The sequence below is a fragment of the Mesocricetus auratus genome, unplaced genomic scaffold (assembly GCF_017639785.1).
Source record: "Mesocricetus auratus isolate SY011 unplaced genomic scaffold, BCM_Maur_2.0 Super-Scaffold_6723, whole genome shotgun sequence".
In the NCBI taxonomy this organism is placed as follows: Eukaryota; Metazoa; Chordata; class Mammalia; order Rodentia; family Cricetidae; genus Mesocricetus; species Mesocricetus auratus.
Genome location: NW_024429183.1, coordinates 640,510 through 662,045, shown reverse-complemented (window position 1 = coordinate 662,045; position 21,536 = coordinate 640,510). Strand labels below are relative to the sequence as shown.

General features: G+C 48.1%; 2 protein-coding genes and 1 long non-coding RNA gene across 7 annotated transcripts in view; 1 reads left to right on the top strand and 2 right to left on the bottom strand.

Moving 5' to 3' along the window:
* Positions 1-2,434: 2,434 nt before the first annotated feature.
* Znf276 (zinc finger protein 276) overlaps positions 2,435-21,536 on the top strand; it is a 34,702-nt gene continuing 15,600 nt past the window's right edge. Inside the window, exons 1-2 of the mRNA XM_040735176.1 lie at positions 2,435-2,537; positions 6,978-7,073. The gene's annotated coding sequence lies outside the window, so the exon portion shown is untranslated. The remainder of the gene's footprint in view (positions 2,538-6,977; positions 7,074-21,536) is intronic.
* Positions 3,035-5,558, bottom strand: LOC121135862. The gene is made up of 2 exons (XR_005872983.1): positions 5,212-5,558; positions 3,035-4,443 (listed from the first exon to the last, which is right to left on the bottom strand). It is a non-coding gene; the product is annotated as an uncharacterized LOC121135862 (long non-coding RNA).
* On the bottom strand, positions 9,705-21,517 carry Vps9d1 (VPS9 domain containing 1). Of its 5 annotated transcripts, XR_002383411.2 has the most exons (16): positions 21,363-21,517; positions 20,026-20,101; positions 18,547-18,639; positions 18,298-18,460; positions 16,082-16,193; positions 15,933-15,995; positions 15,472-15,524; positions 15,286-15,373; positions 15,037-15,122; positions 14,070-14,554; positions 13,289-13,418; positions 12,818-13,023; positions 12,443-12,539; positions 11,745-11,904; positions 11,046-11,150; positions 10,487-10,565 (listed from the first exon to the last, which is right to left on the bottom strand). XR_002383411.2 is itself a non-coding variant. In XM_005073152.4 (15 exons), the coding sequence occupies exons 1-15, from the start codon at positions 21,459-21,461 to the stop codon at positions 10,472-10,474; spliced, it is 1,950 nt and encodes a 649-aa protein (XP_005073209.1). In that variant the 5' UTR covers positions 21,462-21,517; the 3' UTR covers positions 9,705-10,471. The 5 variants fall into 5 exon arrangements, 3 of the variants coding, with proteins under 3 accessions (XP_005073209.1, XP_012971094.1, XP_021084690.1); XM_005073152.4 differs by lacking the exon at positions 11,745-11,904 and having other exon boundaries at positions 9,705-10,565; XM_013115640.3 differs by lacking the exon at positions 11,745-11,904 and having other exon boundaries at positions 9,705-10,565; positions 18,547-18,636.

The following is a 21,536-nucleotide window of genomic DNA, read 5'->3' as shown; positions in this document are numbered from 1 at the left end:
TGGTTCCGGGCCAAGGAGTGGAAGTACACAGCGGGTGTATAACACAGGTCACTGAGATATACCTGGTGGAGCCTCATCCGGTTAAGGATCAGGCTGAACTCCCGGCTCCTCAAGCCAACCCGAAGTATAGTCAAATGCCGGCTAGGCGGGGCCTAACTTGGCTGGCAGATAGATCATGAATCAAAGGAGCTCAAATATATGTATTTAAGTGCAATTTAAGGCTGGTGGGGGTGCAGGATTGGTCTGTGGGTAAGAACAACTTACATGGCAGCTCACAACCGTCTGTGACTCCAGTTCCCAACACCCACTTGTGGCCTCTGAACCTGGCACACATTTGATACACATACATGCAGGCAAAACGTTCATACGCCATAAATAACAAAGCAGGTGGCCTCGGAGTCTGCCTCTGCAGGCTTTGTTTCTCAGTCCCTGGGAAAAGTCGGTTAGTGGGTGTTTGAAGTAGGATGAAGGTGTTCATACTCCAGGACAAGGTGATTCCTTAAGTGTGTGACCTGCAGGCCTTCAAAACTGACCTGGGTTGTGAATTCGCCAAGACTTACAGTCGGGTGACTTCAGGGGAACTGTCCCCTGACTTGTGGTTTTATGTGCTTCACTCTGAACCTAAGGCACCTTCCCCTTAACCTAAGCTTCATGCAAGCAGTATCTTCTGTTAGGTCCCTTCCTGGACAGACTATACCTCTCATCTCTCCAGGTCACCAAACCTAGGCCAAGTTTGATGAAATAGAACCCAGCATGGGAAAGACATTTGCCTTCTTGTAGAATTCCTCAGATTTGACCGACTTAAAATAGTTAAACTAAGCCGGGCAGTGGTGGCGCATGCCTTTAATCCCAGCACTCGAGAGGCAGAGGCAGGCGGATCTCTGTGAGTTCGAGGCTGGGCTGGACCGATAGCCTCCAAAACAATACAGAGAAACCCTGTCTCGAAAAACCAAAAAAAAAAAAAAAAAAGTTAAACTAAGTAGGCAGCTCTCCTCAGGCATCCTGGGGGCTATCACTGAGCTTTTTGCTGTGGGCCCACACTAATCCAAAGGGAACATTGGCTGGCTTTTGAGGTTGCCTCAACTCACAGAGTCATTGTTTAACTTCCTCAGCCAAATTGTAAGGTTTCCAAGACACTCCTAGATCCCAGAACTGTGTAATGAGGGAGTTAGCAGCAAAGTGAAGAGGTCTTGGGGACTGGGGCCCAGAGGTAGAGCATTTCTTAGTTTGAGCAAGGCCCTAGGTCCAAGCTCCATGAATATGGAGTCAAAGATGGGATACAGCTCCAAGACAAGGAATTATGAAAGCCTCTAGGAGCTGGTGGAGGCAGGAAGGAGCCTCCACTAGTGTTTTTTTTTTACTATTTTATTTATTATGTATACAATCTCTGCATGCCAGTAGAGGGCACCAGATCTCATTCAAGGTGGGCCCTCCACTAGTGTTTTTATAGGAAGTGCAGCCCTGATGATTTTAGATTTGAGGCCTTCAGAGTTGTAGTGGAAAATTTCCATTGTTTTAAGACCCATCTCCCAATTTGTGGTGGTTTCTTAGAGCAGTTATAGAATACTCATACAAGTCTTATGTAGTTCTGACAGCTTTAGATGAGGTCCCTGTTAACCATCAGCATTGCCTTAAGACGATCTTCCAACAGACTCAATTCTTGTCGTCAATTACAACCTGGAAATTGCTATAGCTGGTGATAGGATGCAGGTAGAGACAAGCTCTCCTCATGGACTTCATCTAAACTGGTAGGTACATGAACAATATAAATGGCTTATGTATTTGAGCAAATAAGTTAGGGTAATTTGTTTGCATCCATCCCAGGGTGAGCAATGTGTCGTTGCATGTCCTCTATGCTCTGCACATCCTCCTTGGACCTTGGTTTTCCCAAGGCAGATAGATTTGCAAGATCAAGGCCACTCATTTTTACCTTGTCTCGGACTGTAAACTAGCATTGGCCAGTTTCCTAAGATTCCCCTCAATCTAATGTGTGTGTCAGGGTCCTCCGGCCATCAGCCAGATACAGCTGCCCCACATACTCATAAGAAAAGATGTGACTCAACCCTCATAGAGAGTAAGTGACTCTGGACCACCCTGCTACCTCTGCTAAATTCCAGAAACAGGCCTGCAGTTCAATTAGCAGTTAAAGATTAGCTCAATGGAAAGCCCCCAATTCCGATAGGAGTTAGGCAAGGACATAGGAAAGATTGAGACAGATAAAGTAAGAACTACAGTCAGGTTACCTAGCAACACAGGAGGTTCTACCCCCGACCTTTTGCCCTATGAATTAAGTTTCCAGGCAGAACAGAGGGTTACCTCTCCCCCTGACCTTTGCTCCACCAGGCTCATTGCAGCTGCAGCACACCCCCATTCCTTCCACTCCTCCCTTCTCCTATATAAAGCCCTTTGGGGTGAAATAAAGTTGTTGCTTTGATCAGACTCCTGCCTTGGCATCCATTCTTTCACATCTCCTGCCCTCATCTTTCCCCTAGATACCCTCCAGCCCCACGCTGAATGTCCCGTGGTTCAGGACATGGGTATGTAGTTATTACCTTTGATTTTCATTTCTTGATGGAGATTGTCTTCAAAAAGATTTAACTTCTTTTATACTGGTTAGTATTTTCTTCCTCTTTAAAGAGTATTGCTGTGGCCGGGTGTTGGTGGCGCACGCCTTTAATCCCAGCACTCGGGAGGCAGAGGCAGGCAGATCTCTGTGAGTTTGAGGCCAGCCTGGTCTACAAAGTGAGTTCCAGGACAGCCTCCAAAGCTACAGAGAAACCCTGTCTCGAAAAACCAAAAAAAAAAAAAAAAAAAAAAAAAAAAGAGTATTGCTGTGTAGCCTAGAACGTGATATACTCTGGCATCTGCCTCTGGAGTGTGGGTATAGACATGAGCCACCTACTGGGTCTGGTTATTTGTAAGTGCCTGAGCTCACTTACATGTGGCCAAGCCAAGAGGAACTAAATCAGGCAGGTTGGAAAGGCCACAGTAAGACTGAGGCTGTGACAATTTTAGTGAGAACAATCAGACGTTATATCTTTATCAGAAACAGAGTATAATAGCAATTGTAAGGATCAATATAGTTGTAGTTACCAGGATACAATGAAGTTTGCAAGCCATACAGAGTACACAAGAGTAATGACTAAGTCCAATTGTCCAGTCAAGCTTTCACCCTTGCTTGATTACTAAGGGAACACACAGTGAAACCAACTCAAAATGACCTGAACATTTCACTGTATGGGGTTCATCAGTCTCTTAGAAACTGGAAGGCACATTGTGCCCTAGGAGCCATGGACTCTAACCTGAAAAACATAAGACACATGCCTCTCAAGCTAGGCCAGGCCAACTCCATGGTTCCCTGCAATTCCCTCTTTTTTTTGTTTTTCAAGTTTAGGGTTTGTAAATCAATTTTTTTTCTTGGTTTTTTGAGACAGGGTTTCTCTGTATTGTTTTGGAGGCTGTCCTGGAACCCACTCTGTAGACCAGGCTGGCGTCAAACTCACAGAGATCCGCCTGCCTCAGCCTCCCGAGTGTTGGGATTAAAGACATGTGCCACCACCGTCCCGGCTGCAAATCAATTTTTAAAGCAGACATGGTGTAGCAAATAAGTTTTAAGGCAGTGTAACCAGAGAAAAGCTTTCCAGTGACATTCCTATGGAACATAGTTTAGAAGTTCAATTAGAGACAGAAAAATAATGATCAAAATTATCTTCCAGGTTCTGTGCAGCAATAGAAGAGGGTAACTTACCTAACTTTGAATGTTGAATGGTTAATATTTCATCATGCAAGGCATGAACATCAATACTTAAATTATCATATGACTGTCTCTGCTTGGGGAACAATATGATTAGCAGTGGGAGCACCTAAATCTCAAAGTCATTGACATAAACAGAAATGTTTTTCTCTCCCCAGTTAACAAAGTGAAGCATATACCTGGGCGTTGGTGGCCCATGCCTTTAACCCCAGCACTCGGGAGGCAGAGGCAGGAGGATCTCTGTGAGTTCGAGTCGAGACCAGCCTGGACTACCAAGCGAGTTCCAGGACAGCCTCCAAAGCCACAGAGAAACCCTGTCTGGAAAAAAACAAAACAAAACAAAAAAAAGTGAAGCACAGGGATCAGGTACATACACATCCAATATGTCTCAGCAGTAACAGATGCATTCAACAGAGACAACATAGCAAAAACAGCAATTCTGCAGTCACACCCTTCCCCTGAGATCACACCAAGTTTTTTCCCTCAGTTGATTCTTCATCTGGGTTGTTGTTGGTAGGCAGACTCTGTTCTTCATTGTTTGACAATTATGTCGCCCTGTTCTCTTCCTTTCTTCAGTTGTAGCCTCTGCAGACGCTTTGGAACCTCTTTGTCCAGCCTCCACAGGTTGAGTCATTTAGGTATGCACAGCAGGCAGTCCTCTCTCTCTCAACCATCAGGCAGTTGGCTGCCTGCAAAATATAAAAAGCAAAAATCTAAGCCAGGCGTTGGTGGAGCACGCCTTTAATCCCAGCACTCGGGAGGCAGAGGCAGGCGGATCTCCCTGAGTTCGAAGCCAGCCTGGTCTACAGAGCAAGTTCTAGGACAGCCTCCAAAACAATAAAGAGAAACCCTGTCTCAAAAAAAAAAAGCAAAATCTGTGTAACCCTGACTGTCCTGGAACTCGGTCTGTAGACCAGGCTGGGCTCAAACTCATAGAGATTTACCTGTCTGCCTCCTGAGTGCTGGGATTAAAGGTATGTACCACCATCACATGATGAGAAAATCTTGATATGGCTTCTCAGGCCCCTTCCAATTTTAGAAAGTTGCTGTTTTTTTTTCCAGAATCTGGTAACTTATGCCACATCGGTAAAGTCAAACCATTGATCTGTCCATCAGTCTCAGGAAGATATGTGATCTGTTGTTGAGCATCACATTACATGCCTTCTCCTGTTAACATTTCAATAGTTATGGGCACATTATTTTGTTTTCTAATAGCTTGGTCGTGACATCTTTCTGAATAATCAGTCCTTCCCAGTAAATATTCACTCCCAGGAAGACAAGTCTTTGCTAAGATCTGGGGAAGAAAAACGTCCCCAGAAATAGAATCAAGAAAAGACAATGGAAAAGGAACAGTTGGTCCAGATTGAGCACAAGCCTGCTTAAGATCCTAAAGAGTCTTAAATGAAATGGGTATATAATTTCTCTACTAGGTTATTAGGATTGGGTGTTTCACTCACCTGTAAAAGAGTAAATCCTTCCACGTCTTTTCCCTTCTATTGGACTAATACAGTCTATTGGCTGGAAGACCTGTACCGTGACTTAAAAGGAGTTAATTCTCTTATGGAGGGTAAGGAACCTTCCCAACAACCTCAGAAAGAAATGAAGCAAGGCAGCAGGGGTAAAGTTTCCATGCTATCGGAACTGCACTTGATGAATAGGGTTTAGGAGCAGAGGAAATTGGAACTGTAGGTGGGGGAGCAAAATCAGTGCAAGGAGGATGAAAACCCTTAAGCTCTTCTTGTTTTTTTCTTTTTTCTTTCTTTCTTTTTTTTTTTTTGTTTGTTTTTTCGAGACAGGGTTTCTCTGTGGCTTTGGAGGCTGTCCTGGAACTCGCTTGGTAGTCCAGGCTGGTCTCGAACTCACAGAGATCCGCCTGCCTCTGCCTCCCGAGTGCTGGGATTAAAGGCGTGCGCCACCAACGCCCGGCCTCTTCTTGTTTTTTTCAAGACAGGGTTTCTTTGTGTATCCCTGGCTGTCCGGAAACACCCTGTAGACCAGGCTGGCCTCATACTTACAGACTCTGCATGTTGAGTGCTGGGATTAAAGGCATGCACCACCACTGCCTGGCTAGATAAAATATTTTTAGGTTCTAATTTTTCTTCTATTGTCATTGTTAGTCCTTCTTTTTTTCCTGATCACTTTTGTTTTTAATTTTAACTGTCATTTTTATCTGTTACTGATTTTATTTCTTTCCAAAGCTGAAAAGCATTACTAGGAATTTTTTTCCAGTCCCCTTGCTTCCTAATGGGGACCTAGTTCAGGGACCCAGAGTTCCCCCTTCAGGGAAAGAAGCTGAAGTTCATTAATGAGCTCCAGGAATTTCAACTGGTACTGTCCCACTTGAACTCTTTCCATCGGCAACAAAGTTTTCAGACCTTCTGCAGACAAATGTCACTTCTTTAACCCTGACTATCCCGTCTTCTGACCTCCAGTGAATGCTCCTGGCTTTTTACACTTGTGGGCACACTATTCTCATGAGTCCCTTGCCTTAATGTTTTTCTTTTTCTTTTTTCTTTTTTTTTTTTCTGAGACAGGGTTTCTACGTGTAGCTTTAGAGCCTGTCCTGTCAGCCTGGACTTGAACTCACAGAGATCTTACCTGCTTCTGCTTCCCAAGTGCTGCTATTAAAGGTGTGTGCCACCACCACCTGGCTTAACTTTTTTTCCTTTTTTATTTTTCTTAAATCCCCATATTTCAGGTCTCTGTTCCTGGTGCCACCTGTAGGTACCCACACTTACAGGTATTGTTATTTTTTTTTTGTCCCTCAATACATAGCCTAAAAGTAGTTGTTACTGTTTTTGTAATTTTTAGTTTGGACTATTTCTTACCACCCCTGCTCTATGGAGGAATAATGGCTTAGAAATGCTGAAGAAGCCGGCGATGGTGGCACATGCCTTTAGTCTCAGCACTTGGGAGGCACAGGCAGGCAGATCTCTGTGAGTTCCGAGACCAGCCTGGTCTACAAGAGCTAGTTCCAGGACAGCCTTCAAAGCCACAGAGAAATTCTATCTCAAAAAGCCAGCCGGGCGTTGGTGGTGCACACCTTTAATCGCAGCAAACAGGAGGCAGAGGTGGGCTGATCTCTGAGTTTGAGGCCAGCCTGGACTACAGAGTGAGTTCCAGGACAGCTAGAGCTACATAGAGAAATCCTGTCTCGAAAAAATAAAAAACCACTCCCCCCAACTGCTGAAGAACCCAAAGATATACCTTGTTTTCCCCTCAGCCACCACAATATGAGAAGCTGTCGAGAGCCGGGCCTTTCCTAAGCTGGCACTCCACAAGGACAAAGCCATGTTTAGCCACATCATGAAGCCCAATGGTAAGAAGCACGAGGCATTCAAGGTGTTCAAGTTAAAACACTTCCCGGGCATTGCTGATGCAAGAAAAGAAGTTGGACTTAAGGTCCAGCTGTGGAGCTTAACACTATGCCAAGGAAATCAAAACTGGTGGTGGGAAATGTGTGACAATTTTTGTTCCAGTTCAACTGGAATCTTTCCAGGAAATCCAGGCCAGCTGGTGTGTGAGCTAGAGGAAAAACATAGTGGGAAGCTTCACTGCTGAGAACTCAGCTTAAAGCAACCTGAGAAAGCTGTGCCTAGAATAAGCAAATGTCTCAGAAGGCACAAGGTGATCCTTGAAGACTTGGTCTTTACAAGTGACATTGTAGGCAGCAGAAACTGGATGACAACTGGCTTATTAAGGTTCATGTGGGAGGCTAGGGTTGCGTGAGAGTGCTTGCCTGGCATGTAGAAATCCCTGCCTTCCACCTAGAACATTACATAAAACCCATATGGTAGCAAAACCCTGTCATCTCATCAGTTAGGAGGTAGAAGCAGGAAAATCAGAAATTTAAGGTTATCCTTGCTATAAAGCAGGCTAGAGGCTATCCTAGGATACATGAGACTCTGTCTTTAAAAAAAAGTTTCATTTGTACAAAGACTCTTAGAACAGCTGGGCAGTGGTGGCGCACACCTTTAATCCCAGCACTCAGGAGGCAGGGGTGGGTTTGAGGCCAGCCTGGTCTACAAAGAGAGTTCCAAGACAGCCAGGACTATTACACAAAGAAACCTTGTCTCAAAAAACAAAAGCAAAACAACAACAAAAAGTATCAGAACAATAGAACATTGGCTGAGATGTTTTCTGATATATCTATAAGAAATTTACAGGAAAAGTTAATTTTAAAGTCTGAATTTCAGTTGTAAAAAATGACTCTTGCTGGGAGGTGGTGACATTCGCCTTTAATTCCAGCACTCAGAAGGCAGAGGCAGTCAGGTCTCCGTGAGTTCAAGGCAACCTAATCTACAGAGCGAGTTCTAGGACAGGTTCCAAAGGTACACAGAGAAACTTTGTAGAAAAACAAAGAAAAAAAAAAGACTCAACAAAAATGTCATCTGAACACAAATGTGGCTCATCTTAGTGCCATGGTAGGTTGAACAGCACTGTCTAGTCCTACCAGATTTGTGCTATGATATGGTCTGATCTGATTCCAGTCCAACAGGTACTCCTAGCACCAGGGTGTACTTAACACAACCCATTGCCCACGCTTCTGTGAAGTGGGACTTTAAGACTGACTTGTTCCTGTCAAAGCCAAGGCCTGCAGTAGGTGCACTGATGTGTCATAAGGCTCCATGGTTACCTGGCATTCATGTCCACAGTCTGAATATTTCACATGAGCATCTAGGAGACTGCAGTGCCACGAACCCAAGTCAGTCAAGATGCAAGTTTTTGTTTGTTTGTTTAACCTTTATTTTTTATGTGTATGGTGTTCTGTCTGCATGTAGGAAGTGCCGATGGGGACCAAAAGAGGGCATTGGATCCCCTAAAACTGGAGTTACAGATGGTTGTGAACTACTTTGTGGGTGCTGAGAATTGAAACATGGTGCTTTGCAAGATTAAGTGCCCTGAGCATCTCTCCAGCCTAGCTGGGACACAAGTTTGTGCCTCCTTAGCAGCTGGACATAGTAAAAATTGGCACCAGCCTATCTATTCCTGATGCTGGTGGGAAGAAAAAGCTAGGGGCTTCTGGTCCACTCCCACTCCACAGAGGTTTCTTTCATAGGTCAAGGGCCCCAGGAACTGGTTTCCCTTCCCAGGCCAACCTGGGCCCATACCATCTGCTTTTGTCCCAGGATTCTATTCACCATTTGCAGACTAGATTCTGGAATCAGCCTACCAGGCTCAAAGAGGCATGTTACCTCTTGCCTTGTGGGGTCAAAAAAGTGTTCAATAAGCATGGTTCAGAGGTTAAGCGCACTGGCTGCTCTTCAACCATCTGTAATAAGATCTGGTGCCCTCTTCTGGCCTGCAGGGATACATGCAGGCAGAACACTACATACATAATAAATAAAATTTAAAAAATACCATTAAAAAAGAAGTTAGATATAGCCTACCCCAAGAATCTCCAACAACCCCACTACCAGCACTTCTGGTGGTCTGAGACTGGAACCTCTTTTTAGTGTCCTACTACCTACTTCCTTACAGCAACCCCTGTTGCCATGGGTATTTCCTATCCTGGGTGGGGCAGCTTGCTTCCCTGGAAGATGCTGCCTGTGTTTGGGTGCCTTCGTCCTCTTAGGGGCCCAGTATACAAGGCATCTCTATGTGTCTCTACATGTGGAAATACAACCACAGCAGGACATTCCTATGTGTTTGAGTAGGATAAAGATCACTGAGACACTTTCAGGATCTGCTGTAGGCTCAGAACTACAACAGTGAGTTAATCCTAGCCTCTTAATGATACCCTGTAGACCTTGCTATCCTAGAGAGTGACATCCACACTTTCCTTGCTGGGAACAGTACTGGGAAGATACTGCTCCTGTGCAGAGAGTCTAGGGGTGGGCTATGGCTCCTCATTACTCCCTCATTTGTGATCTCTGAGAAACTGGCAGAGAGAGGGTGTCTGTGTTGCCCGAGTCCTGCCTACCCAGTGGGTGAATGAACAAGTCACATGGACTTAGAATGACTTCTTTATTTTAGGCTGAGTTGGCCACTTGGGGCATATAACAATCAGGGTGCTGACCCTTGGACTCTTGACACTGGAGAGGCTGTATGACTGTATGTGTTGGCCAGCGTCCTGAATGTTCACTGCCTCCAACCAAGGTAACCCTAGGGCAGGATGTCCTGGACCTCGGTAGGAGACAGGCTCATATCCCAGGCATGGGCAGTGATTCCTGCCTGGGCCAGCAAAGGTGAGCAGGGTAGTTGGTGCCTGATAAATAAACAGCACAGCCTCACACTACCTACACCCAGGTCTCTGGGGTAAAGGTAAAGTTCTTGTTACTGACTAACAAGAAACTGGCTCACACAAACTTTAGCTGTCTCAGGAAATTGGAGGGGTGTAAAACCAGATTGCCCTGCAAGGCTCCCAGTGCCCATTTCTGTGTTGATGCCCCAGTAGGGGCTGCTTAGTGTCCATGAGAACAGGCCAAGGCCATCCAGGTTTACTGGAGGCCCATCAGTGTTATAGGCTTCCCAAGGAACAGCAGCTACAGATTTCTCTTATGAGGTCTGAGAGGCAGGCCTAAGACAGAACAGGCCTGACTCAGCCAGCCATGTTCAGCTGAAGAAGAGGCACTACCCTAGGCCTCCAGACAGGTGTGTGGCTAGGAAGGTGGGCAAGAGCTATAGAATACCACCACAGCAGGCTGGCCCCAAACCACATATATAGTACAGTGTGGATGTCCTGTGGCTCCTTTGGTCTGTGAGGTCCAGCCACCACTACTTGTCCAGCCGTCCCCGGGACAGAAGTTCCACATAGCTCAGGGCGCTCTGCAGTGATGTCAGGCAATACCCTTCTTCTCCAATCAGGTACCTGTGTGGAAGTGGGAAAAGAGACATGTGTCACCTGGAGGGGACAGAAGTACAGCCAAGTCCTCTGGAGAGCAACATCTTCCCTACTTGCTTGGACGACGACGTGGTTAGGGAGCTGGGTCAGGGGCAGCCTTTACCATGGCCAGTCCTGGCCCTGTTTTGGCCCTGCAGTGTATGCTGTTCTTCTCCAGGCAGACGCTGCTCAGGGGATGCCCTTTACCTCCTGTCTAGGGTCTTCTGAAGGCTATGGAGCATCAACAGGTGGATCTCAGACGGCTGTCCAAAAGTGAGGGTGGGGCTACAGGCCTCTCTTGCAGCTCCCACAGCCTATCATAGCCACTGCTTTAAGTCTGGGGGTGAGGTTGTCTTGTTCCCTTTGCCACAGCTGCTCTGTTCCCAGCTCTTCCCACAAAGACTTTTCCTCACCTGGGGAGGGCATGTCAGTTTCCTAATCAACTGCTAGCTTGGGGCTCCTTCATACCCTTCATGAATGAACTCCTCCAGGGCCACACACTCTGACACCAGTTGGGGAAGACCACTCCTCAGCACCACGAAGGACAGGATGGGCAGCAGGTCATCAGCACCACTGCTGGGCAAACACAAAGAGGTCAGTGGGCCTAAGGCCAAAAGGGACACTTGTCCTGGCTTTCTGGAGTTATCTTGGCCAGATTAACTACAATTCCTATACTCCTACTCTCCAAACACCACAGGGGACCTCCTGGACATGTTTACACTGGGCCCAAATAGCAGTATCAATGGCTGGATACATTGCAGCCTCTTCTGATTTTCTAAGTGGCTATGGTCTAACATGCTTTCAGAAGTCTAGGAGCAAATGGCTGGGACTAGATCTCCGCAGTAGCCTCTGGGCCCAACTCAGGAGCGGTCTGAGTACACTAGTTAGGGTGCACATGAAGAGCATGGGGACCAAGAAGCAAGCAGGCAACTGGAACCCGAGGCTATGGCTTGGGTCTGACCACTTTCCTATGGGTCAGGAGGTTCCACACACCAGCTACACCTGCTCAGTGTCCTGCCATCTACAGAGACATGACTGCCCCCCTGTTGGGGACAGCCTGGGCCAAGGCTGTGATTTGTAAGCATTTAGCCTGGGAACTCTTTTATAAAATGGGTAAAGAGGGCAGGGGAGGCAGGCTCTGTGGTGAGAATGGAATAGCAACCCAACCTTTGAGTGGGTGAGAAGTCGCTATTCCTCTTTCTCTTGGGTTGATCTCCCCATGGGTGACCTCATCCTTGATTCTGATATTTACTTGTGGGACTCCAGGTGCAGGCCAGGGTAAGAGCCCCTCAGTCTGCAGTGACTGGTGCCAAGGCTGATCCTGGTCCTTGGGACAAGGTGGCAAAGGTCAGAGCTCACGCAAGAACACTGACTCCGGATCAGAGGATGCAGTTACAGCTGCGTTGAGAAGTGGAGGTAGTCTCAAGCATCCCAGAGCCCAAGGCTGTGTGGCTGGAGTGGGAAGAACCTGCCCCATCTTGGATGTGCCAGGGAGCCCCAGGGCTAGATCAGTGCAGGAAAGGGAACTCACTTACTTTCAAAGTGTTCCTTCCCTGCTCCCTCTAGGTATGTGCCTGGGGGTCCAGGCAGGTTTTTCTCAAAGAGCAACTCTCAGTCTCAGCACATTAACCAGGGCCCCAGGATCCCTTAGCCTAGACAGAGGGCACTGCAACAGCAGCTCATCTAGGAACCCTTCTCCTTGCCCTGCCTCAGCCCAGGGTTTCTGGCAGGAAAGAACTGTATTCTGCAGTGATGTTATCTTGGGCTGCTAAGTGAAGCAGGATTACTAGGGTCCTCTTTGGCCAGTGACAGGGCAGGAACGTATACTAGTATACCTCCAGGTACTGTCTTCACTCTGGACTCACATGGCAGCAGCAGGGGGCTGGGATCCAGCCTCAGGCCTGGCCTCTTGGGCACGGCAGTAGTCTTCTGCACAGATGCAGATGACCCGAAGAGTCCGCACTGTGGTACAGAAAATTGACTTCAGTGGGGTGTGATGTGATGGTAGGTGAAAGAGGAGTATTTAGCAAGGGCAGGAAAACCTGAAGGGCCTGCTGTGAGGGAGACTACACTGTTTCCTATACCCAGGGGTCTCTTGGTATTGCCCAATCTCTCCTGACAATGTGGAACTGGAGAAAGCTTAAGGGCACTGCCCCGTATTTGCCCACGGACAGGCTAGCAGGGAAGGTACATCCCCATCTTCCACCTCTCAAACCTCTGGGCCCCTCAGATTCCCGCACCGATGCACTCCAGCTTCTTCTGGGGGCAACTCTCCAAGACCAGCAGCCCCAGTTCCTGGGCTGCAGTGCAGTAGGGGTAGGTGGAGGCTTGAGCCTCACGGTCACGTGGGAGGAGCTTGGCAGGGATGCCCAGGGCTGTAGGAGGTGCATTCCTGTACAGCTCCATGCTTCTGCTCACAGCAGCCTCCTGGGTACGGTGCACACTCCTAAAGCAGAGAGGCCAGGCTCAGTCACCATAGAGATACTGTTTCAGAGACAAGCAGGGTTGTGGCTGGGGAATCTCTGGAGCTCAGTCCTGAGAGCTGCTCAGGTATTTGAGCAAACAGCCAGGCCGTCCCTAAATAGGGAGGTGGGCACAGCCACCTACAAAATTTTAACACCTGAGGGTAGCCTCAGGATCAGACAAACCAATGGGAGCCTGGAGTGGAGACTCCAGCTCCTGGGGATGGTGATTGAGGCTGGAGGCAGTACCTGTAGAGGGCTAGCAGCAGGGGCCAGAGTGGGGAGAAGAAGGGCTCCTCGATGCATGCCAAGCAGCGGTCTTTGGAGGTGGCTGTATTCAGGCCTTCGAAGGCCAAAAGAGTCAGCGAGAGCAGTCTATCTACCAGAAGCAGAGTTGGGAATGTTGAAATGTGCTATTACCTGCCCCCACCTCTCCAGAAGCTCTAAGTTCAGAGTCAATGCGTCCTGTTCCCCAGATCCAGTGTCTGTGCAATTGAGCTACAGGTGACATCTAGGCTTGGGAGGGGGTATTGTTGTTCTACTTGTTCAACCTCCCACACCCATCCCTTGCCTATCCTAAGTCATATGGCCTGGGGCCAGGTCTTAGTTTTTCTTCCCTGGGGCTGACAGCTCCATGTAGATAAATGGTCTGCCAAAGAGAGGAGATGATGGACCCTTTCTGAAAAGGACTTGCTCCAGAGTCTACAGGAACTCTGGGAACTTTAGAGCAGTAAGACTCCAGGCTGTTGAGCCTTCCTCACTGGTTCACACAATGTCTAGAAGCCTTGGAGCAGGCACAGTCAGGCCACCTTGTGATCAAAGGCTGTGATAAGCACCACATCCCTCACTCCCATACCACTCCACCCACTACCTGAGGGACTTGGGTAGGCTAGGGCCTGCTCTTCTGGGCTGAATGTTTGCTCCTATGGGTGGGTGGACATAGGTCTTTGCTGTCCAGGACAGCAAGTTGCACTTGAGGGTTGGCAGATTCAACTGGAGCAGGTGCTGTGTTGGTGACCTGCAGGCTCACCGATGGCATTATGAATGTCCTTCACTGTGTTCTTCAGACATTCCAGCAAAGGCTCCCTCTTTGATCCTGGGGTTTGTGACTCAGATACAGCCAAAAACTGTTCCAGGTCCTCAAAGGAGCTGTCCTTGTCTGGCAAGTGGGATGAAGCATCCACCAGGGGTGAGGAAGGCCCTGCTGGACTGCTGTCTGCCTCTCTGTCCAGGGGACCTGAGTGGAGTGTGGGGACAGAAGACGTGGAGGGAGGTCCATCCAGAGGTCTTGGGGCCACACTAGGTTCTGAAGGGGAGAGCATGCAGTAGAGGCTCTGGGAGGATCGAAGTCGCCGGCTCCCAGGAGCCAGTAGGCCATTGGCTTCTGGGGGCAGGGAGCAGCATCCTGGGGCAGGCACAGCACTGATGGCAGCCCGGCTCACAACAGGGTACAGTGCACTGTACACTGCACACTGGAGCTTCTTCAGGAGCTGGGAGATTGGGTGATCAGGAAGGCTGTAAGGAGAAGAGGTAGGCAAGATGCAGTTGGGCCCTCAAAAGTCTACCCAGGTGAGTACTTGCTGTACCCATCCATTTTTCTCATCTCCAGCAAACAGTGAGTACCATAGCAGCTACCCTCGAAGCTGAGCTCGGAAATCTGAGTTCAATTCCTATTAAGTGACCTCAGTCACCTGTGCCCTATGACCTCACCTGTGACATCACCCATACAAAAACTGCCACACTATGAAAGATTTCAGAGAGGTAACTTCTCTGCTATTTCCTATTAGTAAATATTGTAAGTAAAGTGTGACCCATCCAATCTAAAGAAGATAATGGGAGCTGAGGAAAACCTATCAGCACAAAAGGCCCTTTTACAGGAGCCCTTGTCCTCCATGTCTCTGTAGCCTCGCTTTTCTATTTAATCCCCCCTCTTTCTGACTCTTTCCCCATCATCTAGCAGGGAGAACTCCAGGCTGGGGGATAGGCTCTTTCAATACCTGAGCAAGTGGGAGACCAGGCTGGTCACTACTGACAGGTCCCCTGGGCTCCGCTTGAGCTTGGCTCTCCAGTGCTTTGGCCAGTCCTGCAGGACAGAGGACCTTGGAGGAAAGCACAGTCGGATCTCCACAATGGGATGCCCTACAAGGACTGTATGGGGCTGCCCTGGGGTATGGGAAGGAACCAACTCCGACAGGCCCGCGTGACCCCACTGCTGCCATTCCTCTGCATAGGTCAGTGGGACTCACATGGTCTTGCTCATATTCCAGGATGGCAGCATAGAGGGCTCGCTGCTCCCGCTCCTCTGGGGTCAGAGCAACTTGACTGCAGAACCTCCTGAGGAGGAAGACAAGCTGGGAATAGGGACGGACCTATGGGTTCAGGAAGCCCTCTCCAGACTCCCAGCATGCCTATGAGACAGAGAGGAGATGTACCTGTTGGCAGCCTCCTGAAGGCGCAGACGGCGCTCCTCCATCTTCCGCTGGAGCTGGGGTCACAGAGTCAAGGGGCCAGTAGTGTCTGACCTGAGTGGGCCTCCACCCTTGCCCTGTGCCTCATCTACTCCATACTCCTCCAGTACCCTTGATGTCCCAACGGTCTAGGTAGGCTGCCTCTGCCCTCTAGAGATGAGTCCAGTACTGGACAAGGCCAGAACCGCCATTAGCTCCCGGGAAGGCAGACTTGAATGTGGATAGTAGTAGTTCTGGGGATGCCAGGAAGGCAGAGCCTAAGGAGATCCTTGGGAGCAGTGTAAGGGTTAATTTCCTTGAGGGGATGCTGCTTTGCTGCTGGAAAGGTTTACAGCCCTACACTTACCTGGCACCTGGTCCCTTCTCCCTATCCTGCCCCTTCTCCACCCCAGTTCAAGACCTCACACTCATCTCCTTAAGGATGCTGTCTCTTCTCTTGCTTTGGCAATCACCAGATTCTCCATCATCTGCCGCTGTAGAGACAGGGTCTAAGGAAAAAGGAGGAATAAGGCCCAGTTCCTCATTGTCCTGCTCCTTCCCTGACCAGCCCAGTTCCTCTCTGGGTTTTGCTCACCAGTGATGTCTTCTGCATGGCCTGGCTGGGGTCCAGACGAGCCATCCGGGCCTCATATGTGGCCCTTAGCTTCTGGTTCTGTAAGGAGGCTTTCTCCAGTGGTGATAGCTCCCTAAAAATAGTGACAGGCTGCTGTCCATGCACAGGAAGTCCTGGAACATCCTAGTGACCTGAGCAACCATCCTTACATCCCTTGATCTCGTGCTAAGACCAAGATGAAAGAAGATAATGATGAAGCAGGAAGAAATGCAGAGGGGTGACCCAGAGCAAGCTAGATCTGCGGCCAAAACATGGGTGTTGGTAATGCTAGAACTCGGGGGTTCTCAAGAGGAGCAGGACACCTGAATTTCTATGAAAGTCAGTTATATCTGTGGCAATAACAGAACTCCTGGAACTTTCTACAGGGTTCCAAACAAGATTCATTTGCAACCTACCAAAGGGAGAGGTATGTCTATTCAGTAAAAAAATTGCAGTATATCACACACCTCCCTGTTTTTAGAGTTAGAAGACAAAAGGGTATGAGAAAACTAAGGAAGAAAGACTCCATCTTGAAGCTGATGTTTGTATCTGCCCCAGTGCTGAAGCTGCACACACAGACAGGAGGGGCCTGAGGAACCTGGTGGGTAAAGGTACCTCTGGGATATGTAATAAGAGGGGCCTGATTCATCCATGCTGGCTTCACTAAGTTTACTGCATCTGTGTCTTGGTATCTTTCATTAGTGTAGAAAATTCTGTTATATCTTCAAACAGTGCCTCCTCCCATTATCTTTCTACTCTTTCTAAAAAATATGCTAGGCCTTCTGTCTTTCCTATGTCTTGTTTCTGTGACATGTGGATTTCATCTTTGCCTATTTTTCCTCTCCATCTGCGTTTCTGTTATTATAAATCTGTGCGCATTTTATTTATTTACTTTGGTTTTTAGAGACAGCTCTGGCTGTTCTAGAACTTGCTCTGTAAGACCAGGCTAGCCTCATAGTGATATGCCTGCTTTTGCCTCCTGAGTCTTGGGATTAAAGGCATGTGCCACCACTGCCCAGTCTTTTTTTTTTTTTTTTTTGAGACAGAGTAGCCTAGGTTGTTCTTGAACTTGCTAGATAGTTAAGGCAGGCCGACCTCATGATTTTCCTTCCTTTACCTTCCAAGTTCTGGGATTGCAGGCATATGCTACCACCCCTGGCCAGGCTATCCACAAATTCAATAGGGAACTATTGATCCTCCTGAGTCCTGGGATTATAGGCAGTAATAGGGATCAAATCCAGGGCTTCATGCACGCTAGGGAAACACTCCACCATTAAGCTACATTCCCAACTATCTAGTTTTTATTTATTTATTTTTACTATTTTGTTTTTATGTGCATGAGTTTTTTGCCTGCAGTGTACTATGTGTGTGCCTGGTGCTCAAAGTGGCCAGAAGTGTGTTTCAGATCCCCTAACTAGGTTTGTTTTTGTTTTTATTTTGAAACAGGATTTTTCTGTGTAGCCTTGGTTGTCCTGGAACTCACTCTGTACACCAGGCTGTCCTCAAACACAGAAATCCACCTGTGTATGCCTCCTAAGTGCTGGGATTAAAGTGTGCACCACCACTGGCCAGCCCCTAACTAGTTTTAAAAAACAAATTTCAGCATTGTATTTTGATTTCATTTCTTATATTTTGATTTCATTTCTACTTCATTTTATATTTGTTGGTTCTGACTTTGGAGTTTCTTGTTTAGGTGTTTTCGAACTTGGTTTTGTATTTCTAAACAAAGTTCAATGTCATTTGACCTGTGATAACTACCTGCAATCTTCACAGGTCTGTTCTGTAACCATTACCTCATAATTTTTCTTCTTTCTTTCCTTCCTTCCTTTCCCTCTTCGTTTTTTAAAGATTTATTTATTTATTATGTGTACAGCATTCTGCCTGCATGTGTCTCATTACAGATGTGGTTGCTGGGAATTGAACTCAGGACCTCTGGAAGAGCAGCCAGTGCTCTTAACCTCTGAGCCATCTCCCCAGCCTCATTTCTGTTTCTATATGGCTATCTTTGTTTGCCGCTAACTTTTTGAAGGACGAAGGTACTTTCTTCCTAATGGAATTTGCATCTGCTTCTGTCAGGCAAGGGGTATATCTACTCTGGGAACCACTTTAACTAACTACCCCAAGAGAAGCTCCCTGTGCTGAGCCTCCAACATCCACAGCTTTAGCACAAAACCCACCCCTCATCTTGTCCATCTTACTTCTTAGAGTTTTGTGGTTCAGCCACCTGCAGCTTCTGGAAGATCTCAGGAGGCAGGAAAGGGGAGAGTTTCCCTCCTTCGTCTGAACACACTCGGCGGTGTCGGCTGGTGGGCAATGGGATGGAAGGAGCCACAGGTACAGCTGGCTTCAGGCATGGTTTCCCTGCAAGCCATGTATAGCACACTGGTCAGCAGGCTAGGGATCATCCCACAAAGCAGGCACCAAGACCACCTTCTTTGGGTACCCACCGAGTTTGGTAGCTGTTGACTGGGCCCGTTCCAGACACTGTTCAGCTAGTTTCAGCATCTTTGAGATCTCAGGGGGCACAGTTTCCTCTGCTTCTAGGGAAGGAACATGGGGGGTGGTTATGGTGCTTCTACCATGACTCATATTCTTACTAAGAACAAGGAACTGTAAGTTAGGCAAGCTCACCCTTATTAATCTCACCGTGGCTCAAGACAATGTATACACGTGATTGGCAGTCAAGCATCAGACTGACTCTTGCTTGCCTTCTGGGGATGGCCATGGAGCCCTCATGGCTACTACACAGAGACATGGGTGCTACAGACTCTCCTGGGCCACCACCTCCTAGCTGCCTGTACCACACACTTGCCCCCCTGCAGGTGTTGCAGTGAGCACTTCCACACACAGGTGTCTGTGCTGCTCCTCTCCCTCCATGGGCCTGCAGACACATCTTTTTCTGGTACTTTGCCAAGCTTACCCAACTCCTGGACCCACTCTCCTAGTCCCCCTTACAAAAATTCCTCATAAACTCTATGCTCTCTTCATTCCACCTCCATTTTAGCATTCAAATTCCCCTATATTGTCCTTACCCAGCCCTTACTTTGCCAAAGATGGCAAATCATTCAATTTTTTTTCTATGCTCTGTGCTATTACTTCCCTTAAGGCTCCCTCCTGCTAGTTCTGATGTCTCGATCTTTGAAGCGTCAGGACTCAGTTGAGCTCACTTGCTCCCCACTAGCTATCCTTAATTGTGTCCCTATGTCCAGAGAGTTGCTTGTATCTCAGACTTTATTCTCTAATCTTTTAAAATTCCAGACAGGGTCTCATGTAGCCCAGGCAGGTCTCAAACTCACAATGAAACTGAAGATGATCTTGAACTTTTAATTTTCCTAAATGCTGAGATTTCAGACTTGTGCTACCACATTACTCTATGCAGTGCCAGGGACCAAATCCAGGACTTTATGCATGCTAGGAAAGCACTCTCTACCAACTGAACTGCACTCCTAGCCCCACAGTGGAAGGCACTAATTCTCCCCTTACACATAAAGTTTCCCATCATCTGCTTGGAACATCCCCTGATGCAACTCACCATCAACCCTAGCAGGTCTGGTTGGTTTCTGCTTCAAGATACATCCAAGGTCTTTGATCCTCCCAATTTTGGGTAGAGCTTTGGGAGGTTCCCAAAACTCCCTTTCAATTCCATCCGTAACTACTTCCTTCTCTCGGACTTTAAATGTGCTTCTGTTGGCAATGCCCCCACTTTTGTGCGGCCCACTCTTCACTGCCTAGAGGCAGTGTCTTGACCCAATCCAGATCTATCCCCTAACCCGTTAATATCAATGCCACCACGTTACACTATGATATCCTATACTAATGACAATGGCTATGCTGGAAAGAAGCAGACCTCCAGCTTTGAGGACCACCAAGGGCTAAGTTATCCACAGTTTCGCCATCATAAGAGAAGAGCAAGTCTGAACGCACACCTGTAGTGTTTTCCACATCTTCCAGTAACACTTGGGTGATGTAGTGGATGCTCCTCAGGTATTCCATGTAAGCCTCCTGTATGCAGGGGAGCGAATGGCAGGGGTCAGGCTAGTAGTGGGTGTGGAAAACACAGGATCAACAGTGACTACTCATCTAAAAGATACTTCTAGACTTCAGTGATGGTTCACCTAGGAAAGGGGCAGTATCTATCCCCACTGTCTAGACTTGAAGGGAAAAAATGTTTGCATCTGAGAACAAAATCAGGGAATTTCTGCCTACAACTTTTGCACTAGGGAGTTCCCAGCTGGACATGTTGGAGCTTCAGTCATGAGGCTTGGTAAAGCAGCCTCAGCAGTGACACCATTTCCCACTCTGTATAACAGAGTCCCCTTCCGGTGCAACTCAAAGACCAGTAGTTCTCCCATGTCTTACGAAAAACATTTCCCGGAAGTCTTAGAGAGAATATGGGCTCATTTCTCAATCTCACTTTGTGGCCAGGTTGTGAGAAACAACATTCTCCAGACTCCAGAGTTGCAGGGTCCGACTGTGTGACCCTCTGCCTTGAGCTCTGTGACAGCTCAGGACAGAATGCACTCTGGTATGTTCGTGTTTTGCTTTACCCATTGTCAAATTACCCACCTTTAATTAACACTTCACAGATTAGGATAAAATGAATTTCAGGTAGGATTTTGGTCTTATGGGGAGCACCTGATGCCCTAGAAAATCAACCTGGGGAACTGGGCAAACGCTGATTCTTCAGGGTAGCTCAGCGGGCTCTTCCATCTAGTTGCCATCCTTTTAATTAGCATTCATTCTCAGTGACAGGCCACACCCCTTCTATGTCTGCGTTTCTTTACAAATGACCTTTGAAGGCAACTGCAAACAGCAGCATAATGAGGCAGCAGTCAGCCTTTTCTGGATTAAGTCTACACAGTCTCTGTCAACACACACACACACACACACACACACACACACACACACACGAGAGAGAGAGAGAGAGAGAGAGAGAGAGAGAGAGAGAGAGAGAGAGAGAGAGAGAGAGAGAGAGAGAGAGAGGTCTGTCATCTACATCCTGGAGGGCTGCTTCACAGGTCCTTCGCGAACAGGACCGCTGTTCTATTTTACCGACTCATTGAACCGATAAACCTGAGACCAAGTGCTAGCTGAGCTGTCCGAGGTCTCCGCAGAGCGCCCACAGCCGCCCGGCCGAGAGTCTCCGGGCGGGGTCCCACAGCTGTCGCGCGCGTCGGAAGCGCGGATCCGCTCACACGCCCGCCCTCGCCCACCACGGACCAGGTGCCTCCCGGAGCTGCTGCCGCAACCCTCCCAGCCTCACCCGGGGCCGGTTGCCGGTGTCTAGCTCGATGGCCCTGTTGGCCAGTTTCATGGCGCTTTGCAGTGGCTTCGCCGCGCCGTCCCCGGCCGCAGCGGCCATGGCGCCGGGCGGGGGAGGCCGCCGCGACAGGGGCGGGGCCGGCGCCTCCAAACCGGAACGTGGAATGCGCAGCTG

Bases quoted from the DNA above. Each gene is read 5' to 3' on its own strand.
- Vps9d1 (XM_005073152.4), bottom strand. From the start codon at position 21,461: ATGGCCGCTGCGGCCGGGGACGGCGCGGCGAAGCCACTGCAAAGCGCC. The intron at 15,525-15,932 runs GCATCCTTAAGG...CTGTGACCCCAG, and splicing joins CCAAAGCAAGAGAAGAGACA to CTCCAGCGGAAGATGGAGGA. The intron at 15,374-15,471 runs GTACATCTCCTC...CTTCCTCCTCAG, and splicing joins CTTCAGGAGGCTGCCAACAG to GAGGTTCTGCAGTCAAGTTG.